Source organism: Leptidea sinapis, chromosome 8 (genome assembly GCF_905404315.1).
Source record: "Leptidea sinapis chromosome 8, ilLepSina1.1, whole genome shotgun sequence".
Classification (NCBI taxonomy): Eukaryota; Metazoa; Arthropoda; class Insecta; order Lepidoptera; family Pieridae; genus Leptidea; species Leptidea sinapis.
The window spans coordinates 14980679-15003306 of record NC_066272.1 but is presented as its reverse complement, the minus strand read 5'-3'; the positions used below and the strand labels follow the sequence as shown (position 1 = coordinate 15003306).

The 22628-nt window shown below is 36.0% G+C and overlaps 1 protein-coding gene across 3 annotated transcripts; it reads left to right on the top strand.

The window, feature by feature from the left end:
* The first annotated feature begins 5007 nt into the window (after positions 1–5007).
* On the top strand, positions 5008–21821 carry LOC126965657 (myb-like protein X). Of its 3 annotated transcripts, none has more exons than XM_050809361.1 (6): positions 5008–5253; positions 5329–6991; positions 8451–8616; positions 10388–10650; positions 17282–17462; positions 17531–21821. In XM_050809361.1, exons 1-6 carry the CDS (start codon positions 5188–5190, stop codon positions 18675–18677), a joined length of 3486 nt encoding a protein of 1161 aa, XP_050665318.1. In that variant the 5' UTR covers positions 5008–5187; the 3' UTR covers positions 18678–21821. The 3 variants fall into 3 exon arrangements, with proteins under 3 accessions (XP_050665318.1, XP_050665317.1, XP_050665319.1); XM_050809360.1 differs by having other exon boundaries at positions 5009–5253; positions 5326–6991; XM_050809362.1 differs by lacking the exons at positions 5008–5253; positions 5329–6991; positions 8451–8616; positions 10388–10650 and adding an exon at positions 11314–14196.
* The last annotated feature ends 807 nt before the right edge of the window (positions 21822–22628 follow it).

Genomic DNA, 22628 nt, shown 5'->3' with positions numbered 1-22628 from the left:
GAGTATGCTACGAACATATGTACAATTCAACGTTTTTATAACCTTGATACTTGAGAATTGGGAACAGGATCTCTTGATAAATCCCATACACTGGTTGGCTCTATTAGCGATGTTTTCAATGTGTTTATCATATGAAAGCTTAGAGTCATGAATTACGCCTAGATGTTACAGCGTAACATTTCGGAACGTTCAGGTCTAATTTGTTGATGCTACAGTATTTTTCAAACCTGTGCATGTCTTGTTGTAATGAAAGACAGTCATCAACGTCACGAATTTGTTTAAATATTTTCATATCATCTGCGTATAGTAGAAATTTGGAATGTTGAAAACAAGCAGCGATATCGTTAATGAAGATATTAAACAGCAATTGAGCCAACAAGGATCCTTGAGGGACTCCAGAAGGCACGAAGTTCCATTCTGATGAGTATCCGTTGAGAACCAGAGCCTGCGATCTGTTCTCAATGTACGAGGTAAACCACCTATATAGGTTACCATGGATTCCGGCCGATAAAATTTTCTGGAGTAGTATTTTATGGTCAATTCGATCGAATGCCTTGCGGAAATCTGTGAAGATAGTCTACTTGAGCCCCAGAATCCATGTTAAATGTTGTATAATTTATGAATATGATAGTAGATTAGACGTAGTTGAGTGATTTCTAATAAATCCATGCTGTTCGGGGATAAAGAAGGTTGATATACTATTATACACTTGGGTGTAGACTAATTTTTCAAAAACTTTGGCAAAAATGCATAACTTCGAGATTGAACTGTAATTTTTAATGTCATTTCTGCTGCCATTTTTGTGTATGGGAGTGATAAAGGCAGACTTCGAGATTTTCGGAACTACCCCTTCCCGTAATGAAGGTTTAAATAATATAGTAAGAGGTTCCGTTAGTTCATGTGCGCATTTTTGTATAAAAAATGGGGGAATTCGATCGGGTCCTCCTCCCTTAGTAAGGTCTACAGATTTGAGTAGTTTATTTAGTTCATCTGGTATTATTTCTATTTCACTTATTGAGAAACTAGAGTCTGACTGAGTCCTATTCTGCACGCTTTGGTTGGTAGTGGGTGAAAGAAACGTCGATTGAAAATAAACTGAGAAGAGACGACAAACTTCTTCTCCTGTGTCTGCCGATTCATTTTCATAAAAGAGACGGGAGGGAGGAATGTTAGAATTGTTTTTTAAAGATTTTGTGAATGACCAGAATAATTTGGGATTCTTTGTTATTGATTCCTCGCATCTTTCCATATAGGTTTTGTAGCATTGGTCTTCTAAAACATAAGCTCTTTTGCGCAGTATAGAAAATGTATTGTAATCAGATGTATTGCCGTAAGTATTGTATTTCTGAAGAAATTTGAATTTTTCTTTGAGGACCCTTTTTAGTGATGCGGTGTACCATGGTGGAAAGTTATTGGGCGAGTAAAATTTGTGAGGAATATATTTGTTAATAGTATCATATAGATTTTTGTAGAATACTTCTATTGCTTCTTCTATGGGATTGATTAGTAGATAGTCTTCCCAAGCCATTTTACCTAATATTAATTTGATATTATCGTAATCACAAGGTGATTGCGTATTCGTACATGTATTTCTGTCTTTTGTTTGTTTTTAGGTGATTACGATTTTCTAAATTTAAGATTAGTCTTAAAGATTTATGGTGGGAGTCCTCTGATATTAAGGGGTCATCACAAGAAGAAACTGCGAGGAAAGTATTATTTAGCACTAAATCTAGGATTCTTTTATTGATGTTGTGGCATAAGTTATATTGTGTGAGGTTACATTCAGACATGGTATCAAGAAATAATATCTGTGCTTTACCTGACGCACCTGAGTGTTCGGGGTGATCATGATAGCCAGGTGACCATTGTATGTTACTCAGATTAAAATCTCCCATTATAATAAATATATCATTTGGACAAGAATTGTTAATGAGAGATAGGTTTTCTGTAAAATTATTTAATTGTGTGTTAAAGGAATGACCAAGTCGTTCGCTACATAAGTAAATACAAGAAAAATGTATTTTAGGCGTTGCTCTATTATTATATCCTCGGCAGAGGTACGCTACTCCGAGCGTTCTTCTGCGATGAGTCCCCGTTTTATGGCCAAAAGGACTCCCCCGCCATACCTTTCACGTGTAGCTAAATAATTTATGTCCCTTCGCCAAATAATGTATCGGTCATCGAATAATTCACGATCATTTATACTGCTAAGCAACCAAGTTTCCGTCAGCGAGATAACATCATATGAATTAAGTTGTATGTTTCTTTTAAATAAGTGTGTTTTTGTTCGTAGCCCTCGAGTATTTTGATAGTAGATATTAAGATTATAAGCCGCCATTATTATCAGCTGATACCAATAGTCTCAAGCATATCTTGATATAAAAATAGTATTTTAGTTTGCAGCAAATTGTATTGGTAGCATCTCATAAGTAACGATAAAATATTGACCCATTTAAATTAATTATGATTGAAAGTGAAGTAATGCAACATCTTAGTCTGTTTATGTTTACCAGTACTAATTGCGAAAATAAATATATTTTAATTTTGTAATTTATATAGTAGGAGCTAGTTTTAATAGTGTTTCCCAAACTGTCAAGTGTAAATTTATACAGTTGAAAAGGTATTTTAATTGGACTTATAACTATGTTATTTTTGTGAGATCGCTTTCGCATTTTATAAAAAATATTGGCGTGGAGTCTGATCGTCTGGCCATTATTTTGCAATGCTTGACCCATATTCAGGATGTCCCAAAGTTATGGGACATGAAGGGGAAGTACCTTAAATATCGTAGATAGGGTATTTTACTGAAAGAAGACTTTATGTTATTTTTAAAAGTTAGTAGTTCTGCATTCAAAGATTTTCTAAAAATTACTTGCCTCGTCTGGGACTCGAACCGACTTAAATGTACAAAAAAAACATCCCTACTTTTATGATGCCAATTGAAAGAATGGCCAAAAACTAATAACTCTTCTTAAGTAACATAGTATTTTAAAAGAAAGGAGCAACGTAAAATGTTTGAGTCAAATTTTGAGAAAGTTATTTATTGCCGACGACGACGTTCGAAAAGTAGAGATATTAACATTCCACAGATAGCATTGATTATTCGTAAATAAGTACCCACTTCATAATTAAAATACTCAAGAGCATAGTTTTTTTTAGTTTAAAAGCGATACGAGAATGTGGGCGAGTTACAAACAGAATTGTGCCACATCATATCGAGTATTCACCATAAAATGATAAGAAAATCAAAAGGCAGCGGACTCATTAATTGGCGATTTGCGTAAGACACATTTTGAGCATTTAATTAATTAATTTACAAAAAAATACCCACTTAATTGACTACTTTCTCATATCTACATATCATAAAAGTAGGGGTGTCTTTTTTACATTTAAGTCGGTTCGATTCCCAGACGAGGCAAGTAATTTTTAGAAAATCTTTGAATGCAGAACTACTAATTTTTAAAAATAACATAAAGTCTTCTTTCAGTAAAATACCCTATCTACGATATTTAAGGTACTTCCCCTTCATGTCCCATAACTTTGGGACATCCTGTATACTGGAAATTCTTCTCCCTAGCCAAAGTTCTCTCTTTACTTAAAAGATTTTTATTGCGCTGCGTCAGATGGTCGTTAATGTGGGAAGTTGGGGTCTCCAAAATGGCCGTTTTGTAGGCGTCCACAGCTTCTTCAGGTGATGAAAATCTCTGACCACGCAATTTATTCTTTATTTTAGGGAAACTATAGAAATCATTAGGTCTTAGGTCGGGGCTGCACGGCGGATGGTCTTATAATTCTATGTTTTCTTGCTCTAAGAACTCTTTCGTTCTGTGCGTGGTGTGAGAACTCGCATTGTCGTGATGGAGGATGATGTAGCGGTTGCAGTTTTCTTCTCGGAGTTCAGAAACAACATGTGGCAAATAAATGCTAGCATACCATTTTGCATTAACCGTTCTTTGGCTCTCAAGAGGAATGGTTGCAACATGGCCGATTTTGGAGACAAACGTGGCCACCATTTTTTTGCAACACTCCGTGAACGAACAATTTTTGTTGGCTTTAACTCATTTTCGAACACCCAAACTCGTGACTGGTTTTTTGTTTCGGGTTCGTTCGCCTATATTCAGGATTCATCACCTGATACGATGTTGTATACAGCATTTGAGAATCCTGCGTGGAATCTTTCGAGAGTTCAGACGCACCAAGTAACGCGAGCCGCTTTTTGCTCTTCACAGAGCAAATAATTATTTGTATTTGACTCATGCCAATGTATAAAGTTGCCTGAATTTCGCGGTATGTCACATATCGATCTTCCTCAATCAGCTTACGCACAGCATCAACGTTTTCTTTGGTGAAAGCAGTTTTTGGACGACCTTGACGGGGATCATCACTGAGCTTGACACGTCCACGTTGAAATTCAGCAAACCAGCGATAAATTGTGGTTTTGGATGGGGCTTCATCACCAAATGCAGAAATCATCCGGTCAACACACTGATTTTGTGTTAAACCACTTCGAAAGTCATAATAAATCATCGCTCTAGAAATTTCTCGAGTCAATTCCATTTTCTCAACGACTATACAAGTTTGAAAAGACCTTGTGACAAGACCGAGAATCGTTTTTTAAATAAATAACAGGTATTTGATTTTTAAAACCAAGGAATTTTCAATTAAAAAGATTTGAATATGACAGGAACAGTGGAAATATTCCATTCCCGATACTTTTAGTGCAGCCTAAGTATGTATCTACAATATAAAGACACTGCATTTCGTAAGGCAATATCACATAACGATCTATCCTCTGCGCTCGCCCAGTCGAGACTGAATAGAAAACCGAATGCGGTTAACCGCCGTGCGTGCGCCACCATACTAATACTATGGGGCACAAAAAAACGCGCTTTTACAAACCGCGATCAAAAATTAGCAAGTTGCGTTTTTAAAATCAGTCACTGAAAATAGTCGCTAATGCGTGCGCTTGTATAGAAAGCTATGTGTTAAATTTATTTGCGTGCGTGTATTCTGTGGCGATCTGTGGTTCCAACATCCAAGTCAAACTTCAAGTAAATTTGTAAACATTATAATACATTCGTGAATATTGATAGAGATTAATCAAAATTTAAGACAGTACATATTAAAGGAGGATTTGTGTTACTTGTGATAACTTACATAAAATCCTGTGACGTTTTAAGGCCGATAATGTCTTCTGAAGATGTTATAGAACTGGGGTCTTCTGACGACGACGCGCCACCACCGCCGAAAAAGGTATCGTTATTTTTTATAAAACAAATGCATGTAAATTTATAGTTGTGATACAAATAAAAACCCTTATTTCAGAAGAAACCAGCGCTAAATGCGATGGTGCACATACCGGGTAACGTTAGTTCATTACCGGGTATTAAAACTGTAAACTCAGGTAACCAATCAAAGAATATCAAAATATTTGGTATAACGGGCAAACAGGTAGCAGCTGTTCCTAATTTAAAGGTAAAAATCTTGAAGAAGCTTCCACCAAATCAACTTCTAAATCCATTAGCAAAAACTGGGATGAAAGTCAAAAAAATTCAAGAAAGTAAGCTACTGCGTAAATTACCTCCAGGTATTACAGTAACAAAAACTGATCGCAATATTGCTAAGTCACATACTTTATTTCTTACCAAAGTTAAACATAAACAAAACAACACTCAAGTTTCTAAAAAACTCAAATCTGTCAATCAACGAGCAGCAGGTTCTTCGAAAGTTGTGACTGTTGAGCTTGATGATGAAAACATAACTGAATCGACTTCATCTACACCTCAATGGTATCTTAAGCCTGAAGAGCAAAATGTAAAAGATTCTAAATGTGAAACTGACATAGTTTCACTGGAAGAACAAAATAACATGGAACCTGAACCAATCAAATGCATTGAAATAATAATTGAAGACAGTCCTGCTAAGCCAATACAATTGAAACATTTAGAGGATGCCAGTAGTGCTATACTCATTGAGGATAGTCCTGTCAAAATTCAACAAGAAGATAAACAAAGCAAAAAAAAGCTTAAGTATGATAGCCCAACAAATAGCAATAGAGATTTAGTTGAAATTGAAATTGATATGGGGAATCCAAAATCAGATAATGATGTTGACACAAAAAATAAACAGTGTTCAGAGAATAAATTAAATTTGAATAAGAGTGAGCCAGAAAATTCTTTTTTGGCTGAAGCTAGTACTAGTAATTATGTAAAACCACCTGAAAAAATATGTAGGAATAAATCAAATTTGAATAAGAGTGACCCAGAAATTTCTTTTTTGTCTGAAGCAAGTACTAGTAATTATGTAAAACCAACTGAAGAAATATGTAGGAATAAATCAAATTTGAATAAGAGTGAGCCAGAAATTTCTACTTTGGCTGAAGCAAGTACTAGTAATTATGTAAAACCAACTGAAAAAATATGTAGGAATAAATCAAATTTGAATAAGAGTGAGCCAGAAATTTCTACTTTGGCTGAAGCAAGCACTAGTAATTATGTAAAACCAACTGAAAAAATATGTAGGAATAAATCAAATTTGAATAAGAGTGAGCCAGAAATTTCTACTTTGGCTGAAGCAAGTACTAGTAATTATGTAAAACCAACTGAAAAAATATGTAGGAATAAATCAAATTTGAATAAGAGTGAGCCTGAAATTTCTTCTTTGGCTGAAGCAAGTACTAGTAATTATGTAAAACCAACTGAAAAAATATGTAGTGAGTTCACTCCTGTGTATCAAAAATTTATTGATACATGCTTACTTTTGGAAAATACTGAGGATATGACACAAATTGTTGAAAGAAAAGTTAAGGGTTACTACTTGAGATGTCCCAAAGAATATGTAGAATCTGAGGAGTTTACCGATTTAGTATCTGGCAAGATACTGTCAATGAAAAATGCACCTGTTAAAAGGTACATGTTTATTAAAGCTGTTGTTGATGAACTAAAGATGCAAAGAAAACTGGCCGAATCTGTACCACCTAAAGTACAAGAAGGTATGTGTTTTATTCAAATAACTATTATTTTTTATTTATGGAATAGAAGACAAGTTTTTCCCCACACTGGGCGACAATTTCCTGAGAGAGAATAGCATGGCCCATGTATATGGCATCAGCAGTGCTGTTGTCTGCATGGGAATGTATGTTGGAGGTGGCCAACATATCATTCAAACATGCATTGATGGTTTCAAACAGGAATGAGACACTGTCTAATAGTCCCTTAACACATTAACTGCTCACTTCTCGGATCTGAGCTACAGGGCTACAGTAGCGGTGTCTTCCACTCGGATCTGAGAGAGGGTCCCGTTCATTTTGTAGTAGTCAGTTAATTGCTGGCATTTGAGGCGAGTCAATGTTGCTTTGTGTGGCAACTCTGGCAATATAGTCGACATATGAAAACGAGTATACATTTATCCATATGTTCAAACATTCATATGTACCAAAAAATGTAATCAAAATTCGCCTTAAGTAGGTTCCCAGCTATTATTTTGATTTATTTTGTTGGCAGTGAATGTGTTAAGTAAATAACAGTACCCTACATGACAAAATAAATTAATTTCATCTTATATTTAACCTATGTTGCATGTCAAGGAGTCTCCATTTAGGCATAGTGAATGCCTGTATTTGTTGGCTCTGCACTCTCCTTACCTACATTATAAACATACAAATGAGTATGTAAAAAGAGAAAGAATAATTATGATAAAATACAATCAATTTATGTGTGGAAATGCTTGTGTTCATGTGTGGTTGTGTGTGTATATGTGTGAGAGAACATCATAGAATGCACAGGTTTCTTGGCACAGGCCTTCTTTGTATGCCTTTGTAAATAACATGAGACAGATAGCACAATATAATTCAGGCTCATTTGCATTCTTATTTTGTCATTTTTATATTATTATTCCTGATCTCCAAAGTGTTTATATACACATTATTTATGTACCAACAAGAAGTCTTATTGGTTAATGGTAAAAGATAGTAAGACATAGATCATTTATAGACCTAGGTTAACTGTGACTGGTGTGAAAACATTGAAAAAATAAATTTGAGGTTCACACTTTAAGTAAAAAGTAATAAACCTAGCCGGTTTTTATTAGTTGTCAAGTAGCAAGAGGCTGTATCTAGACATAATATAAATTAACTAAGGTAAAAGCATTGAATTGCATTTTCAATCTCTGGTGGGAATGTTCTATTTATTTTCATGTTTTTGTATGTATGTGCAATGTATTATTCGTTATCCCCATTTATATTATACTCCCTCAGATTACTTAAGAATTTCGGTACAAATTTACCTATCCAATTCCTTTTCTGTATTCCTCGGAATCAATGGTGAAGTTTTAAATTAATTACCTTTTAAAATTTTGGCAATATTTCATGGTGATGAATGTTATGGCAGCATATGGAAAATGAACAAGCCATCAAATTTTTAGATGAAAATTACCTTACTTATAATTTTCAGAGAATGAGATAGAACCTGAACATAGTGAACATGATGAGAAGCGTCAACGTCAAATTCGAAAACTAGAGAAGACTCTAAAAAAGCTACACAGAGCTATCCAGAAGCTAGATGAACAAGAAGTCGACTTTGAAGATGAAGATGATTCGGTATATTTGCTTGCGGCAAGGTATGTTAAAATAATATTATTATTTAACTAGCTGACACTCCGCGATTTTGTTCACATACACACATATTTCAAAATTTTTAAAATACTTAGAACAACATTTATGACTAATTATGCTGTAGCGAAAGTCTTTGTAAATAATGATTCGTTCAATCGTGTTCTGCAAATTCATTGTAAATTATTTTATTCTATCATAATAACAGTGTGGTGTAAAAAATATTTTAGGTAGTTTTTTACTCCTTGGTGTCATTATTGGAGCTTAAGTAAGGATTCCTTATTTAAAAAAAAATATAACATAGCCAATGTCCCCCAGGGATAATGGCTAGCTATCACTGCTTAGCTTAGATAAACCAGCCTTGAACTTTTAATAATAATTATACAATATTGATTTTACATATTGAATGTGTAATTCCGCCACAAATAATGATTAATAGTGTGTTTTAGAACTAGACAATTTAAATACCGCCACCTATGATTAACTTATAGAACTAATCACACCGATCAAACGATCTGTCGTGAACAGTCATGGTGCAGTAACTTTTGTGTAGTAGCAGAAGGGCAGGCTGGCAGAAATTTTCTTGATTACTCTCTGAATGTACGAGTTCCCGAAATAAAACGTGCATGTCAGCAATGACTCTTTTGTCTTTCCATCCATACACACCATAATGACCTAAGCCTGATAGCGATATTAGTTTCGGCGGGTTTTATTCGCGAGCGGTGAAGAGATTTAGAGTTTCATACCCTGATGTACACCATTTGCATCAGATTTTAAGTAGCTGCATTTGGATCATTGGCGGAAAAGTAAATCTTGCCAGGGTAGGATGCAAAAACGTCCGCATCTTATCTCAATCTGCTGAGCTATAGACCGCGCCGACTATCCGAAAAGTGGGGCTATGTTAAGCGCTTTATCTTCACGGTGCTTCGGATCAGTCAGCTCCGTCTGTCAACGAAAACCTGGTTGCTGTCCGGATATGCGGTCAACTGAAAAATAAAATAGATTTGCGTCTGCGCAATAACCATAAGAGAGAGATGATAACTGCGTGTGGACTGCATTTAGATGTGGACAAAGCCTTATTCAGAAGAAAGAAAGAAAATATATTTATTGACAAAATGGATACATAAAAATACAAAATTAGCAGCGCTTTCCGCACTAGGCAAGCCTGTATCGCGGATAACAAGTGAACATACAAATACAATTAAGTTACAAAATAGGTTCATGAGTGAGCTTCAAATTAAATTTTTAAATGAGTTCTGAAAATATTTGATGGAAGTAAAGTACTCCTTACAATACAATAAGTATTGTTGCGATCTTGACATTCATTGGAGCCTCCAATTATTTAAATAAGTCGGAGTTTCACGGGCAATTCGGCGTCTTTTATTTCTTTAAATATTTGTCTATATTGTTGTCCGCGAAATGGTCTGTTGCACAGACAAAAGAAACCTTGCGCGCCTGTGCATTGGTCGCTTGCCCGTTGATCCGTAGCTTACGCGTATAATAAAAGCCATACAGAGCCAAGGGGCCAGCTATACTACATTTATCAGACTCCCATCTTTTAACTGTCTTCCTCTTCTTCTTTTTTCCTTCAGTGGTATCCATTCTGTCACTTTCTTTGTATATTTGTTTCCTTTATTTCTATGTATCTGTCATATCTATTTTTCCATATATTTGTTTCCTTTATTTCTATAGATGTGTCATATCTATATCTACAATGAATGGCATTTCTAATCTTTTGCTATGCGTACTATTAAATTATTATATGGTTACAATTTTCAGATACCAAGAAAGATTAGTACGTGTTCATGCGAAGTTTTGTCAACTAACAAACACAAAAATGCCATCTGAACCTAAGATTGTAATCGCATCTAGGCCTGGTCGTTCAACCGCTCCGGCTAAAAAGATTGAAAAATGGATCAATAGAAAAGTGCCAATAGGGACACCACTACCATTTCCTGATTTTCATGATGTTCTTAAATGTGTTAGGGAAGCAAACAAGGAAGAAAAGCTTGGATGGAATGAGATTGAAATTATGGAAGAAGGTATGAATTAGCAAATATTATGATGTTCTATGTTTAGGTTGAAATGTTGATGAAAAACTATTTATTTTAATAGATGCAAATAAATACTTTTTACAGGATTAAAATGCGTAGACTGAAGTAAGAGACAATAGTGTTTTGATATGTTTTATACTGGGGATTGAAGCTCATAAAATGGTTAACTTAATTATGAAAATATTACTACTATCCATATTCTTTCTTAATATTAAGGTTAAAGTATGAAATTGCCGATTTGTACTGAATAATTGAATTATTATCTATACATTGCTGCCATCTAAAAGGAAGGTCATTTATGCCTTTGACATAGAACTGTAGTGATCTAGATTCCACAAACTGTGTGAAAGCTTTTTTTTATTGCCTTCTGAGAAGAAAACTTTATGACGTAGAAAATTGTCCCAATCACGAAAAAAATGGTAGTCCGGTGGAGCACGGCCTGGCGAATACGGAGGGTGACGAATGGTTTCTAATTGCAGTACCTGTAGAGTAAATACGGTTTCACGTGATGTGTGAGGTCTCGCGTTATCATGGAGCAATAATGGTGAAAATCGATTCATGAGTCGGGGCTGTGCCATTGCCAGTTTTGCAATCATTGTTCGGAGTTCGGCACAGTAGAGATCTGCCGTTATTGCTTGACCAGATCGGAGAAAGCTATAGTGAATAACACCATGCTGAGACCTGAGACTGAGTTTCCTTTTTATTGTTAAGCTTTGCTTTAGGACACTTTTTCGGTGTTTGACCTGGGGTCAGCCATTGAATTTTTAGCTTATGATTATCGTTAAGAATCTCATTATTCGATCCAATATTCCGTCATTTCTGTATCCATTCAACAAGGCAACACAAGTTTTAACATACGTTTCTTTCTGCAGATCAGTCGAAACAAGAGGCGCCCATTTTTCTAAATTTTTTATTTTATTGATTTGACGCAAATGCATCCACCTTCTTTTTCAATTGATTTTTATTCACCTATGTGGGCGGTATCCACGTGGCTCGTTCTTCAAATCAAAGTTACGAAAGCGTTTAAACCAAAACCGCACGGTGCGTTCATAAGCACTTCCCTCTCCAAAAGCAACGCAATGTCAATGTTGCTTTTGGAGAGGGTGCTGTTTCTGCCGCGTTAGTTCCGTGTCGGAACTTGTATTCAAAAATCACTCGAATTTCTTTTCCATCATCAAGTATCCATCTATCTTATCTAAGCTGAATAAAAAAAAAACAACTGAAAGTCGATAATCCAATGTTCCACATTTTCTAAAAGAAGAACTGCATAGGTACCATGTGAAAAAAGTTATATTATCGTGTTCCACATTTTTTAAAAGAAGAACTACATAGGTACCATGTGAAAAAAGTTTCACTCAAAAATCTCAAACCATGAAGGTTCAATTCAAAATGTATCTATTACTAGAAAACGCCATTTTCATACTTTAACCCCTATTATATCCGTATTAGACTACAATATTGTGCGTGTGGTGTCGCACCAGAATAGCACCACCCCATCTGCTCCCGTGAGTGTCGTAAGAGGCGGCTAAGGGATACAAACAACGGAGGATGGGCAGCAGCATCTTTCGTTAAGAGCACACCATTTACTGCGATCGCCAAACTGCCTGACAAGCGTGGTGATTATGGCAAAAAAACCCCAAAATATGACAGACACGACAAGGCCCCGACCCGCAGTCCCCGGCGGCCCTGCTCGTGTTGGCCACGGTAGCAGCCACATAAGCGACGGGGCAGGGGTGCTAAGAATCCCCGGGGTACGGCAACGCTACCATAAACGAAGACTATTGGCCCTGGCAACATACAATGTCAAGACACAGCGGACCGACGAGAAGTTGGAGGAACTGGAGGAAGCTGTGAGCAGTTTACGATGGGATGTCGTGGGGTTATCTGAGGTCCGAAGACAGGGTGAGCACTCGATAATCCTAAATTCCGAACACATGCTCTTCTTCCGGAAGGGCGACCAACTGTCCCAGGGTGGTGTCGGGTTCGTCGTTCACAAGTCTCTCGGCAACAACGTAACTGTGGGGAGCGTGATGTCTTGGGTAGCGTACCTAATACTCAGAATTACTGAACGGTATTCGTTGAAGATCATACAGGTTTACGCTCCGACCTCGACACACTCAGACGAAAAGGTGGAGGCCATGTACGAGGACATCTCAACAGCCATTCACATTCCGATGATCCACTTCAACGATTTCATGTGAGACTTCAACGCAAAACTGGGCAAACGTAGCGGCGATGACTTGAGAGTGGGGCAATTTGGTTATGGAAATATATACATATATATATATTTACATCATACAATCTTTTTGGCGTCATGCACGTCGTGCATCATTACGACGTCCTCCAGTTCCCATTGCTTTTTTTAACATGTCTTAATGAATATTGCTTAGTTTTTCGATTGCCAGCTCCGTGAGATACGTCATTTTCCGATAATTTTATTATTCGCGATATTCTTCTTGCGTTCGTGCCGCAACCTTTTTGAACCCCGAACCATGGTCATAAATTATAGGCGTCCTGGATATATTGATCGTGATTTACCTATGGCATCTACTATTCTCTACTCATAGGATGAACGACATTTGTGAGTGCGACGTTGCCATCTTTATGTTTACTTTTTCTTTCTTTGACAATCGCTTGTATAATATACCAATTTCGTCAAATCTATACAAATACGGATGCCCCATATTTTTATATAATTTATTATTATCTATCTACATGTATGTGTCTTAGTAACAATGGATTTTGATAAAGTTAAGTACACAAATAGTTTATAATAAGATAAAGTAAATTAAGCTCCTGTCTCTGAGATTTTTACATGAAAAATCGCATGTAGTAGCTAGAATAACAAGCATATAATATGTACATGTTAGTCTAGTCTATTTTTTTATAAATTTAAGACAAGTAGGTATGTAATAACTTCATTTGTGGGTTTAATATAAATATAGGTATGATAAAATCGGGATTGTATCCTACCATGGCCTGAACCAATATTATATATGGATGTCCAATGTAAATCAAATACACGGACCCCAATATATATATATACGGAGGACGTCTAATAGCTATATACGGACGTCCAAGAACCTGGCTTCTTTAATTATAAAAATACGGCACTATGTGAGGCAGTACTGTTTGGCTACAAGCCATATAGGATTATTCCCATTTGTCCCCATAGATTTCCCCGGGACAAATGGGAATTATTGGCAGCAGGAAAAAATATTTTTAATCAACTTCTCTTGACTTTCCCCACTAGATTTGAATTGGACATCCGTGTATAGCAATTGAGCGTTCGTATATAGCTATTGGTCGTCCGTATAAAGCTATTGGGTGTCCGAACAGATTATCAACTACTATAACTAATCAATTTAACTAAAACTTTAAAACTTTCAGATCCTTAGAAATGAAAAAAACTGATATATGGGGCATATCTGTAAAAATAATAAGTTCTGTTATTGACGTCATAGCACCATATCTAGCACTAGTTTTTAATAGCTGTATTGAACATGGCGTGTTTCCTGACCTCGAGTCGAGTTAGTAAGTCTTTTGTTGGGCGATGTATATGCTTCTACAATATGATCCCATAAAATGTACAAAACAAATGTGTTATGAAATTTAAAAGAATTGTTAAAAAACGTTTGTGTGGGAAAGGTTATTATAGCATAAAGGATTTTCTTAATGAAACCACGGACTGGGAATAAAGCGAACACCCTCAGGCTCTTTAATTATAAATGTTTATTGTACGATATGACATTGTAATCCATATTTTATATTTAAAAAAAGCCCGCTGAGTTTCTTGCGCCCATTCTTCTCAGGTCTGAGGCAGTCTCTTTTGAATGGGTTGACGTTCAATAAGTGATTTTAAATCCTATTTTGAATAAAAATATTTGAATTTGAATGTCACAAATATTACTAAAATCACCTTATATGTCAGCACTTAGTGGTGGAGGTGAATATTGCTTTAAGAACTATTAAAGCAGAATTTTCAGACTTTAGTTGTTATAATTAAGATCAAAACAATTATAAATTGGTAATAAAATAACTTTATACAGGTGTATTTTTCAAGTGGAAGTGGATGGGCACCGATGGGATCCGAAACTATGAGCGCGAAACACTCGAGCCTCGAGCCCGATTTTGATGAAAACTACTATAACATCATTGGATTTTCGAAATATCAATATTCCTAGCCAGGAATCGAACTTCGTTATTTTGAAATAAAAAATACATTTGTATTATTACACCATTCGATAGTGTCGGTAACAACGAAGAAAAATACAGAACGTGTCTTTTTTTTTTCAGAATGACCGATTTTGATTCCTGTCTAGAAATATAGATATTATTATTTTGATTAAATATCGTGTGATAATTGTGATCTATTGTTGCAAACGAGCTGGCAACGTCGCAGTTGTGGACGCCAAATACGCGGATCCATAGTCAGGAACTCCCCGAGATATGCGGCTGTCAATATACGCGCGACAGCAGTGCCACACCTGCGCTAAGATTTCGTTGCGAACTTTTTAATATATTATTGCAGCCATTTAAGCGATATTTTGGCTTCTATCGATATTTGTACTAGACTTCATGGAGAAGGAGGATCTCTATATGATGAACTCCTTCTTTTTGAAGCCAGAACAGCGTAAATGGACTTGGATCAGCCCCGATGGAGCCACCAAAAATTTCGACCAAAAGACATATATTCAAGTATGTCTCTGTGATCAACTCAGTGAAAACTGGGAGTAATCACCGCATAGTAAGAGGCACATTGAATATCAATCCAAAACTTTCAACTCGAATTGCAAAACCGCTTCGAATGCCTCGGTGACTCAGTTGACGTGAACGAGTATAATAACAGGTTCGTGGCAGCTGTTTAAACGGCTGGGTTCTTCAAGGCCAGCCGGAGCTGAAGACCGGTGACGGCAAAGTCATTTCGTCTAAACCCGAACTTTTGAGGGAAATGGAGAAGTTTTACGAAAATTTATACAAGACCGCACGGGGCACCTGTTACCAACAAGGCTGAAGACCCAAGAGCTAAATTAACCCGACACTATACCGAAGATATCCTGTATGAGTAAGTATGGCCCTAAAACAGCTTAAAAACAGCAAGGCGCCGGGTGATGATGGAATTACAGCTGAGCTTCTGAGAGCTGGTGGTACCCCTGTATTTAAGACCCTCCAGAAACTATTCAATTCCGTTATCCTCGAGGGCAAAAGGGCTGTTCTTCAAAAAGGGCGATAAAATGCTTTTGAAGAACTATAGGCCCATATCACTTCTGAGACATGTATATAAGCTATTTTCTAGGGTTATCACGAATCCTCTCGTGGGCAGGCTTGACGACTTCCAGCCTCCCGAACAAGCCGGATTCCGAAAAGACTTCATACGACAAAGACACCATAGACCACATACATACGCTGCGGCAGGTTACACAGAAGACAGAGGAGTATAACCAGCCACTATGCTTGGCGTTAGTAAACTATGATTTAATCGGGACCTGGACGGTGCTTCAGTCTCTCCAGAGGTGCCACATTGATTACCGATATATCGAAGCGTTGAAGTGTTTGTATAGTAACACCACCATGTCAGTCCGTCTCCGGGATCAGATGGAAGCCTATCCGACTGCAGTAGGCAGTCAGACAAGGCGATGTCATATTGCCTAAGCTGTTCACCGCTGCGTTGGAAGATGTCTTTAAGCTTCTGGACTGGAACGGCCTGGGCATCAATATCAACGGCGAATACGTCACTCACCTTCGATTCGCAGACGATATCGTAATCATGCCAGAGACAATGGAAGACTTAAGCCATATGCTTGATGGCCTCAATACAGCTTCCGAAGGAGTAGGTCACTAAATGAACATGGACAAGACGAAGATCATATCAAATGTCCATGTCGCACCTACTCCCATAACAATTGGGAACTGTACTCTCGAAATTGTCGACGAGTACGTCTACGTCGAGGTCACTCGTCGAATTCAACTCGGACGGGCAACATTTAGGAAGCGCAGTAAAATCTTCTCGTGTCTATTTGGTTATTTGTGCCACAGTGTCTTAAAAAGGGTTTCAACCAGTGTGTGTTGCCAGTGCTGACTTACCGTACGCAGACGTGGTCGCTAACTATGGGCCTTATGTTTCTCATAAGGGCCTTATTTGCTCATGATCGCTCAGAGGGCTATGCTCGGAGTTTCCTTGCGAGAACGAATCAGAAATGAGGAGATCCGTAGGAAATCCAAAGTTACCGACATAGGCCAAATGATTGCGAAACTGAAGTGGCGGTTGGCAGCGCACATAGTTCGACGGAGAGCCGTTGGGGCAGTAAAGTCCTCGATTGCCGACCACGTACCGGAAGATGCAGTGTTGGTAGGTCCGCCACAAGATGGACCGACAATCTGGTCAAGATCGCCGGAATACGTTGGATGAGGGCAGCGCAGGACCGATCGTCGTGGACATCTTTGGTGAAGGCCTTTGTCCAGCAGTGGAAGAATCCGGCTGATGATGATGATGAGACTGCAAAATCTGAGATAGACTAATTTTAATCTCATATTTTAATTTAGGGTGATATTGACTTCGGACTAAATTGAACTTGGATCGGATTAAACTAGATACTTACTTAACTTTTTATTTTTCTAGCTCGTGATTTATTTACTAGATGTGGTAAAAAATTGCAAAGGCGCCGGCAAGAAAATGAATGGAGAATCGCGTCTTCTAGATTATCTGTAGATAATGATCCTGCTGAACAAAATGAGTCTCTGAAAAAGAAGTTGGATGAAAACAAATTATTGGCAAGCAATGAGGATGAAGTTCTTAACAAGTAATGTTTTTATTTCCAATTTATAAATATTAGAGATATGAATTTCTTTAAACACTTTTTTTTTTCAGATTTGCAAGTAAACAGAGTTCATTGATGCTGGAGGCTGAGGAAATAGGGGATAGAGAAGCTGAAGAGTCGCCTTTGGAGTCCGAAGAGGAAGACGAAGGAACTAGTAACTCATTAGAAAATAAAGATAAAAGAAAAAACAGGATAAAGCGGCTCATAAATGACAAATCAAAGCGAGATTCTGAGGTAATGGAAAATTCTAAGGATTTAGTTGACACAAAAACCGATAAAGAAAGTGGCCCGATTAAGGAAAATAAAAACAACAAAAACGATGATAAAATTGAAAACGAGGATAGGAATAAAATTAGTATGCAGAATGAAAATGCTAATGTGGGCGATCAAAATACATCAAAGGCTATTGATCTGAGTAGTGAAAAAGACGTCAGTAGTGACGTCGACGAATTAAATTTACTACAGAAATTGTATTCAGAAAATGAAGAAAATCCAGCAGTTGATTCCTCAAATTCTGAATCCCCTATTCCTATATCCGATTCAATTTCCTCTGAAAGTGAAACTGAAGATAAACCCAATGAAGATATAATTAGCATTGAAAATTCGAGTTATTCAGAGGCCGAACAAGATATTGATGCTAAAAAATCAATTAGTCCAGCTGATAACATCCTTGTTAAAAATGAAAATATAGTTGCTTTGAAAAATACTAATATTGAGTTTGAATGTTCGGTGGGCGAAGCATCAACCTCTGTGGTACAACTGAATGATAAAATGGCTTCAAAAAATGTATTAGAGGAGATAGAGAAATCAAATATGAAAGAAGAAGTAAGTGGATTTGCTAAATGTGATATAAAAAAATCCGAAGAAATTCTATCAGGCGAAAGTGAATCAAATTCTCAAAATGGAAAAGAAATGTTTCTTATGAACATAGCAGACGACAGTCAATCAGATATTGATAGTTTAAATGAACCGAATACACCTGTGAATTTAGGAGATGACAATATTTCTATATCTGAAACATGTATTGGTAATATAGTCGCACCATCAGAAAGTAGTATTATAAAAAGTGAGAAGGGTGTCAACGAAGAAGATTATCCTTATAAAAATGAGAGCAATTCCGATGCCAATAACATCTTAACAGACCATCTTAAATCCACGGCAGATGCAAATATTGATGCTAAAATAAATGATAATTAAAAAGATAAATTATATAATTAAAGAAATTAAAGCAATTTCAAAAAAACTGCTTTTATAAAAATTATTTTTTAATACGGCTTCAGTTTGAACCATTCTATCATTGTATACGGATTTTTTTTATTGCAATTTAAGAGACTGAATATAGCATTGTATAGTAGTTATAAACTGAAAAGTTTTTAACTTCTTTTTTTTTTTTTTTTTCTTCTTTTGGCAATAGCGTTTGCTTTTTGCCAATAACGATTTTAACTTCTTATATACTTCCGTATAAGTACATCACAAGGTAAAATATAAAAAGAAAAAATATTTATTTCTCCTATGTTATTTGATTGTTAATTTTGTAAGGTAAAGATGATAGTTTCTTTCTTTGCTATCAGACTAAACAATCATGCTATTAAAGGATGAGAAACTCTTGGTTGAACAGTGTCAGTGAGTTTTGGTGCTTCAAGAAGAGGATTATAACTTTCAAGAGTTGATCGATGTGATTGATTGATGTGGAAAGAAAAATCTATTACCCAAAAACGTTCTCGATATTCGCACATTTAGAATAACTACACCACTCCAAAAATTTGTAGTAGATACCTTCAATATTAATAAATGTGTTTATTTTTTAGGATGTAATGTATGTATGTGTGTTTTAAATATACTTACTGGATTTTATTAGGGACAGTGATTCTTTATTTCCTTGGCGGATTGTTTTATTTCGCTTACATTTTTTAGCTTAGGACTGTTGTGGATCTAACTGATAAATTCTATTCGAAATGACTACCTGACTAACAATTTTCCGACTGATCCTATGGTGAATAGAGCAGACTTACGGCCGTTTTCAATAACGTATCTCTAGTTAAGGATACATTGCTGTCACCGTTTAATGACAAGATCTTATACAGAGTGGTGAAAACATATGACTTTTAATTAAAACAGGATCACTACTAGTCAATCAAAATACTTTGTAATAATTAAATCGGGCGTTACATCAACAAACAAAAAACGAAATTTTCAAACAAACTAATTCCGAAAATAATCTTAACAAAAAAGAACAGCCTTTGATCATGTTTCTTCTGACCTCTACTGACCTGTAAGTACTACGGGTACGACCGGCAACGTCGCTACACGCCTTTGTCACAGCATAGTACTTACATTTCATTCATGCAGGTAGGCTAGGCAAAGACGCCCGCGCTAAAAATCATAATCGTAATATCAATGGCAACAACAATGCGCGCGCGCCTAACAACTTATTTTAAAAAACGATTTCTCATAAGGGTAGCTAGTCACGCACTGATGGTCTATGGGGTAGGTAACGGGGAATAAACAAATTGCAGTAACAATCCCAGACGATTTCTTTCTCTTTCTGACATACTAATTCTTCCTATTGCGGAAGTGAATACGAACTAATTCTGTTTATGCATAAAAGATGTCAAATTGGCAACGTAGCATTTCTCTGTCTGTTAATACTATGCCGACGACCATACTAACAGAGCAGCTCGGAAATATTTGTTTGCTAATAATAATAGGAATTTTAGCTTTTTAGTAATAAGGACTAAATTTAAGCAACAATATTGTGTTACTTCTAAGTAACCGATGTTTTCTGAGACGCACATTTTATTTTATATGTGGTTTACGCATGTAGGTAAATCTAAATTGTTATGATCCGCCTAGGTGAATGACCTAATAAACGAAACTTGCGAAATTGTAATGTATTTACAGCATGAGTTTAAATTATTTAAGTGAAAATAATTCAATGTGGCTATACCGTTCCATGTAGATAATTTGATGAAAGTTGGTGTACGAACTACTGTCATGATACCCAATATGTGGTTCAAATTAAAGTCATAATGTCGTCACCACCTTGTATATCCATAATTGTAGTCCATTGCTTTATTCGATAGGTTGTTCATATATAAGGAAGCGTAAAAGGATAGATTTGTCTACATCTAGTTAACTAAGGATAGATAGGTTATTGAAAACGGCCGTTAGATCATTTATATGTCTAGATAGACTGTGAGAGCTGTGAAAACAATGCAAACAAGTAATGCATACACACTGACAAAAAGTGACATACGTATCGCGAATGTAAGGCGTGGCGTGTCACGCACACTTAAGTAATAAACCTACCCTGTTATCATCGTATGTCTAGCAGCAATAGACTCAATCTCATGACACCACAGGGTCATTTCTCATTAGCTATAGCTCATTAACTATAGTGTCATATACATCAAGATCTTGATATATATCAGAAAACCAAGATTACAAAGTCCTCAAAAAATTGTCGAAACATTTACTGTACAAAACTGTCCCCCCATATTATCATAGCATTGTAAATAATCCATTAATACACACCATTGCTAAATCACAACATATTTGTTATGCCTAAACCAAGTTTTGTCACTTGATAACTTGTAACGCAATAGCTATATTTATAATTTTCTGGAAAAACCAGTGAATTATATTCTAAGATAAGATAATATTAAAGTTTTTGCGAGTTGAACTCGCGTAGCTTGTTGGTATTTTTTACCAAAATCAGTTGGAATTTTTAGAACGTATTTTGCCTTTTATTTAAACGTACACTCGCTAAACTAGTTATATACTATATACAGGTGTCCCAAAGTTATGGGACATGAAGGGAAAGTACCTTAAATATCGAAGATAGGCTATTTTACTGAAATAATACTTTGTTATTTTCAAAAGTTAGTACTTCTACATTCAAAGATTTTCTAAAAATTACTTGCCTCGTCTGGGAATCTTACTTTCCCTTAAGGTACTTTCCCTTCATGTCCCATAACTTTGGGACATCCTGTATACAAAAAAAGGAACAATTACAACCCTGCATAAGTTGGCTTAGTAGCACCTATTTAATTGCAGTTGTACCTACACAAAGTTCAAGAATAGTTGTATAGTTCATGGTAAGCTATTTTCGTAATTTTAAGTAAGTACCTATACCGCAATAGATATAGTAATGAATGGTTACGTAGTGTGTGTAACATCGAAAAAAACTATATAATACTGAAAATATAATTTTAGTGTTTAAAAGAAACAATTTATTGACGATTTTAATCACATTAGCATTGACTAAGTCGTTATGTGTGTCTAATATTATTGTGGCAGATTTAATATTTTGTTTCGATTGTAATAAATTGTAAAAAGCAATCTTTGTTTGATTTCTCCTTTACAGATCTTGATACCAATATATTTAAAATCTTAAAGACTTAAGGCGAGGTTTTCCCAACACTTCAGGAAAAAATCGCTCGAACGTATATCTATAAGATTCGATAGGTACGCATAGACATGGGCATGGCTGAGAACGAACCGACCGATGCGGGTCAACGATCCCCGACCCGGAAGGACCGCGTAATATTTTTTATCTACACCCATGCTTTAAATCCTCTATTAAAGAATCTGAAACAGTTAGCTTATTGCCAACATTAAAACACCCAATGTTCTAATAACCATTACATCATCCAAACGAGTGTTGTAATGTTGTACTGAATTTCATAACAACACTCCTATTTTTTTTTCAATCCCTTTATGCTCAAAGAGTTTTAACAGACAGCCACATTCTTATTGCTCGATGCGTGGTATCTCTATGAATTTCAAAAAAAGAACATTTTTTTTACGCGCGTTCCACACTACCAGAACGTCGCGCGCCGTAAATAGAGTAGTCTATTCGAATCCCCGCCATTTTTCTCCGATATTTTTATTGTTTTGTTTACAAAAATTGAGCGATTCATTTTAAACGCTGCAAAAGAACATAATATTCAAGAGAATTTTAATAATTGCACTATACAAAATGTAAATTACTACTAAAATAAATAATTCTTTCATTAATATTTAGTTTATTTGTATTTAATCAGTAATGGATGATATTAGGTTACTACTAGGACTTGAGATATTGAGGAGATATAAATTACTGGTTGTCAAACGACTAAGTTGTTTTGTAAAGTGTCTCCGTTAGAT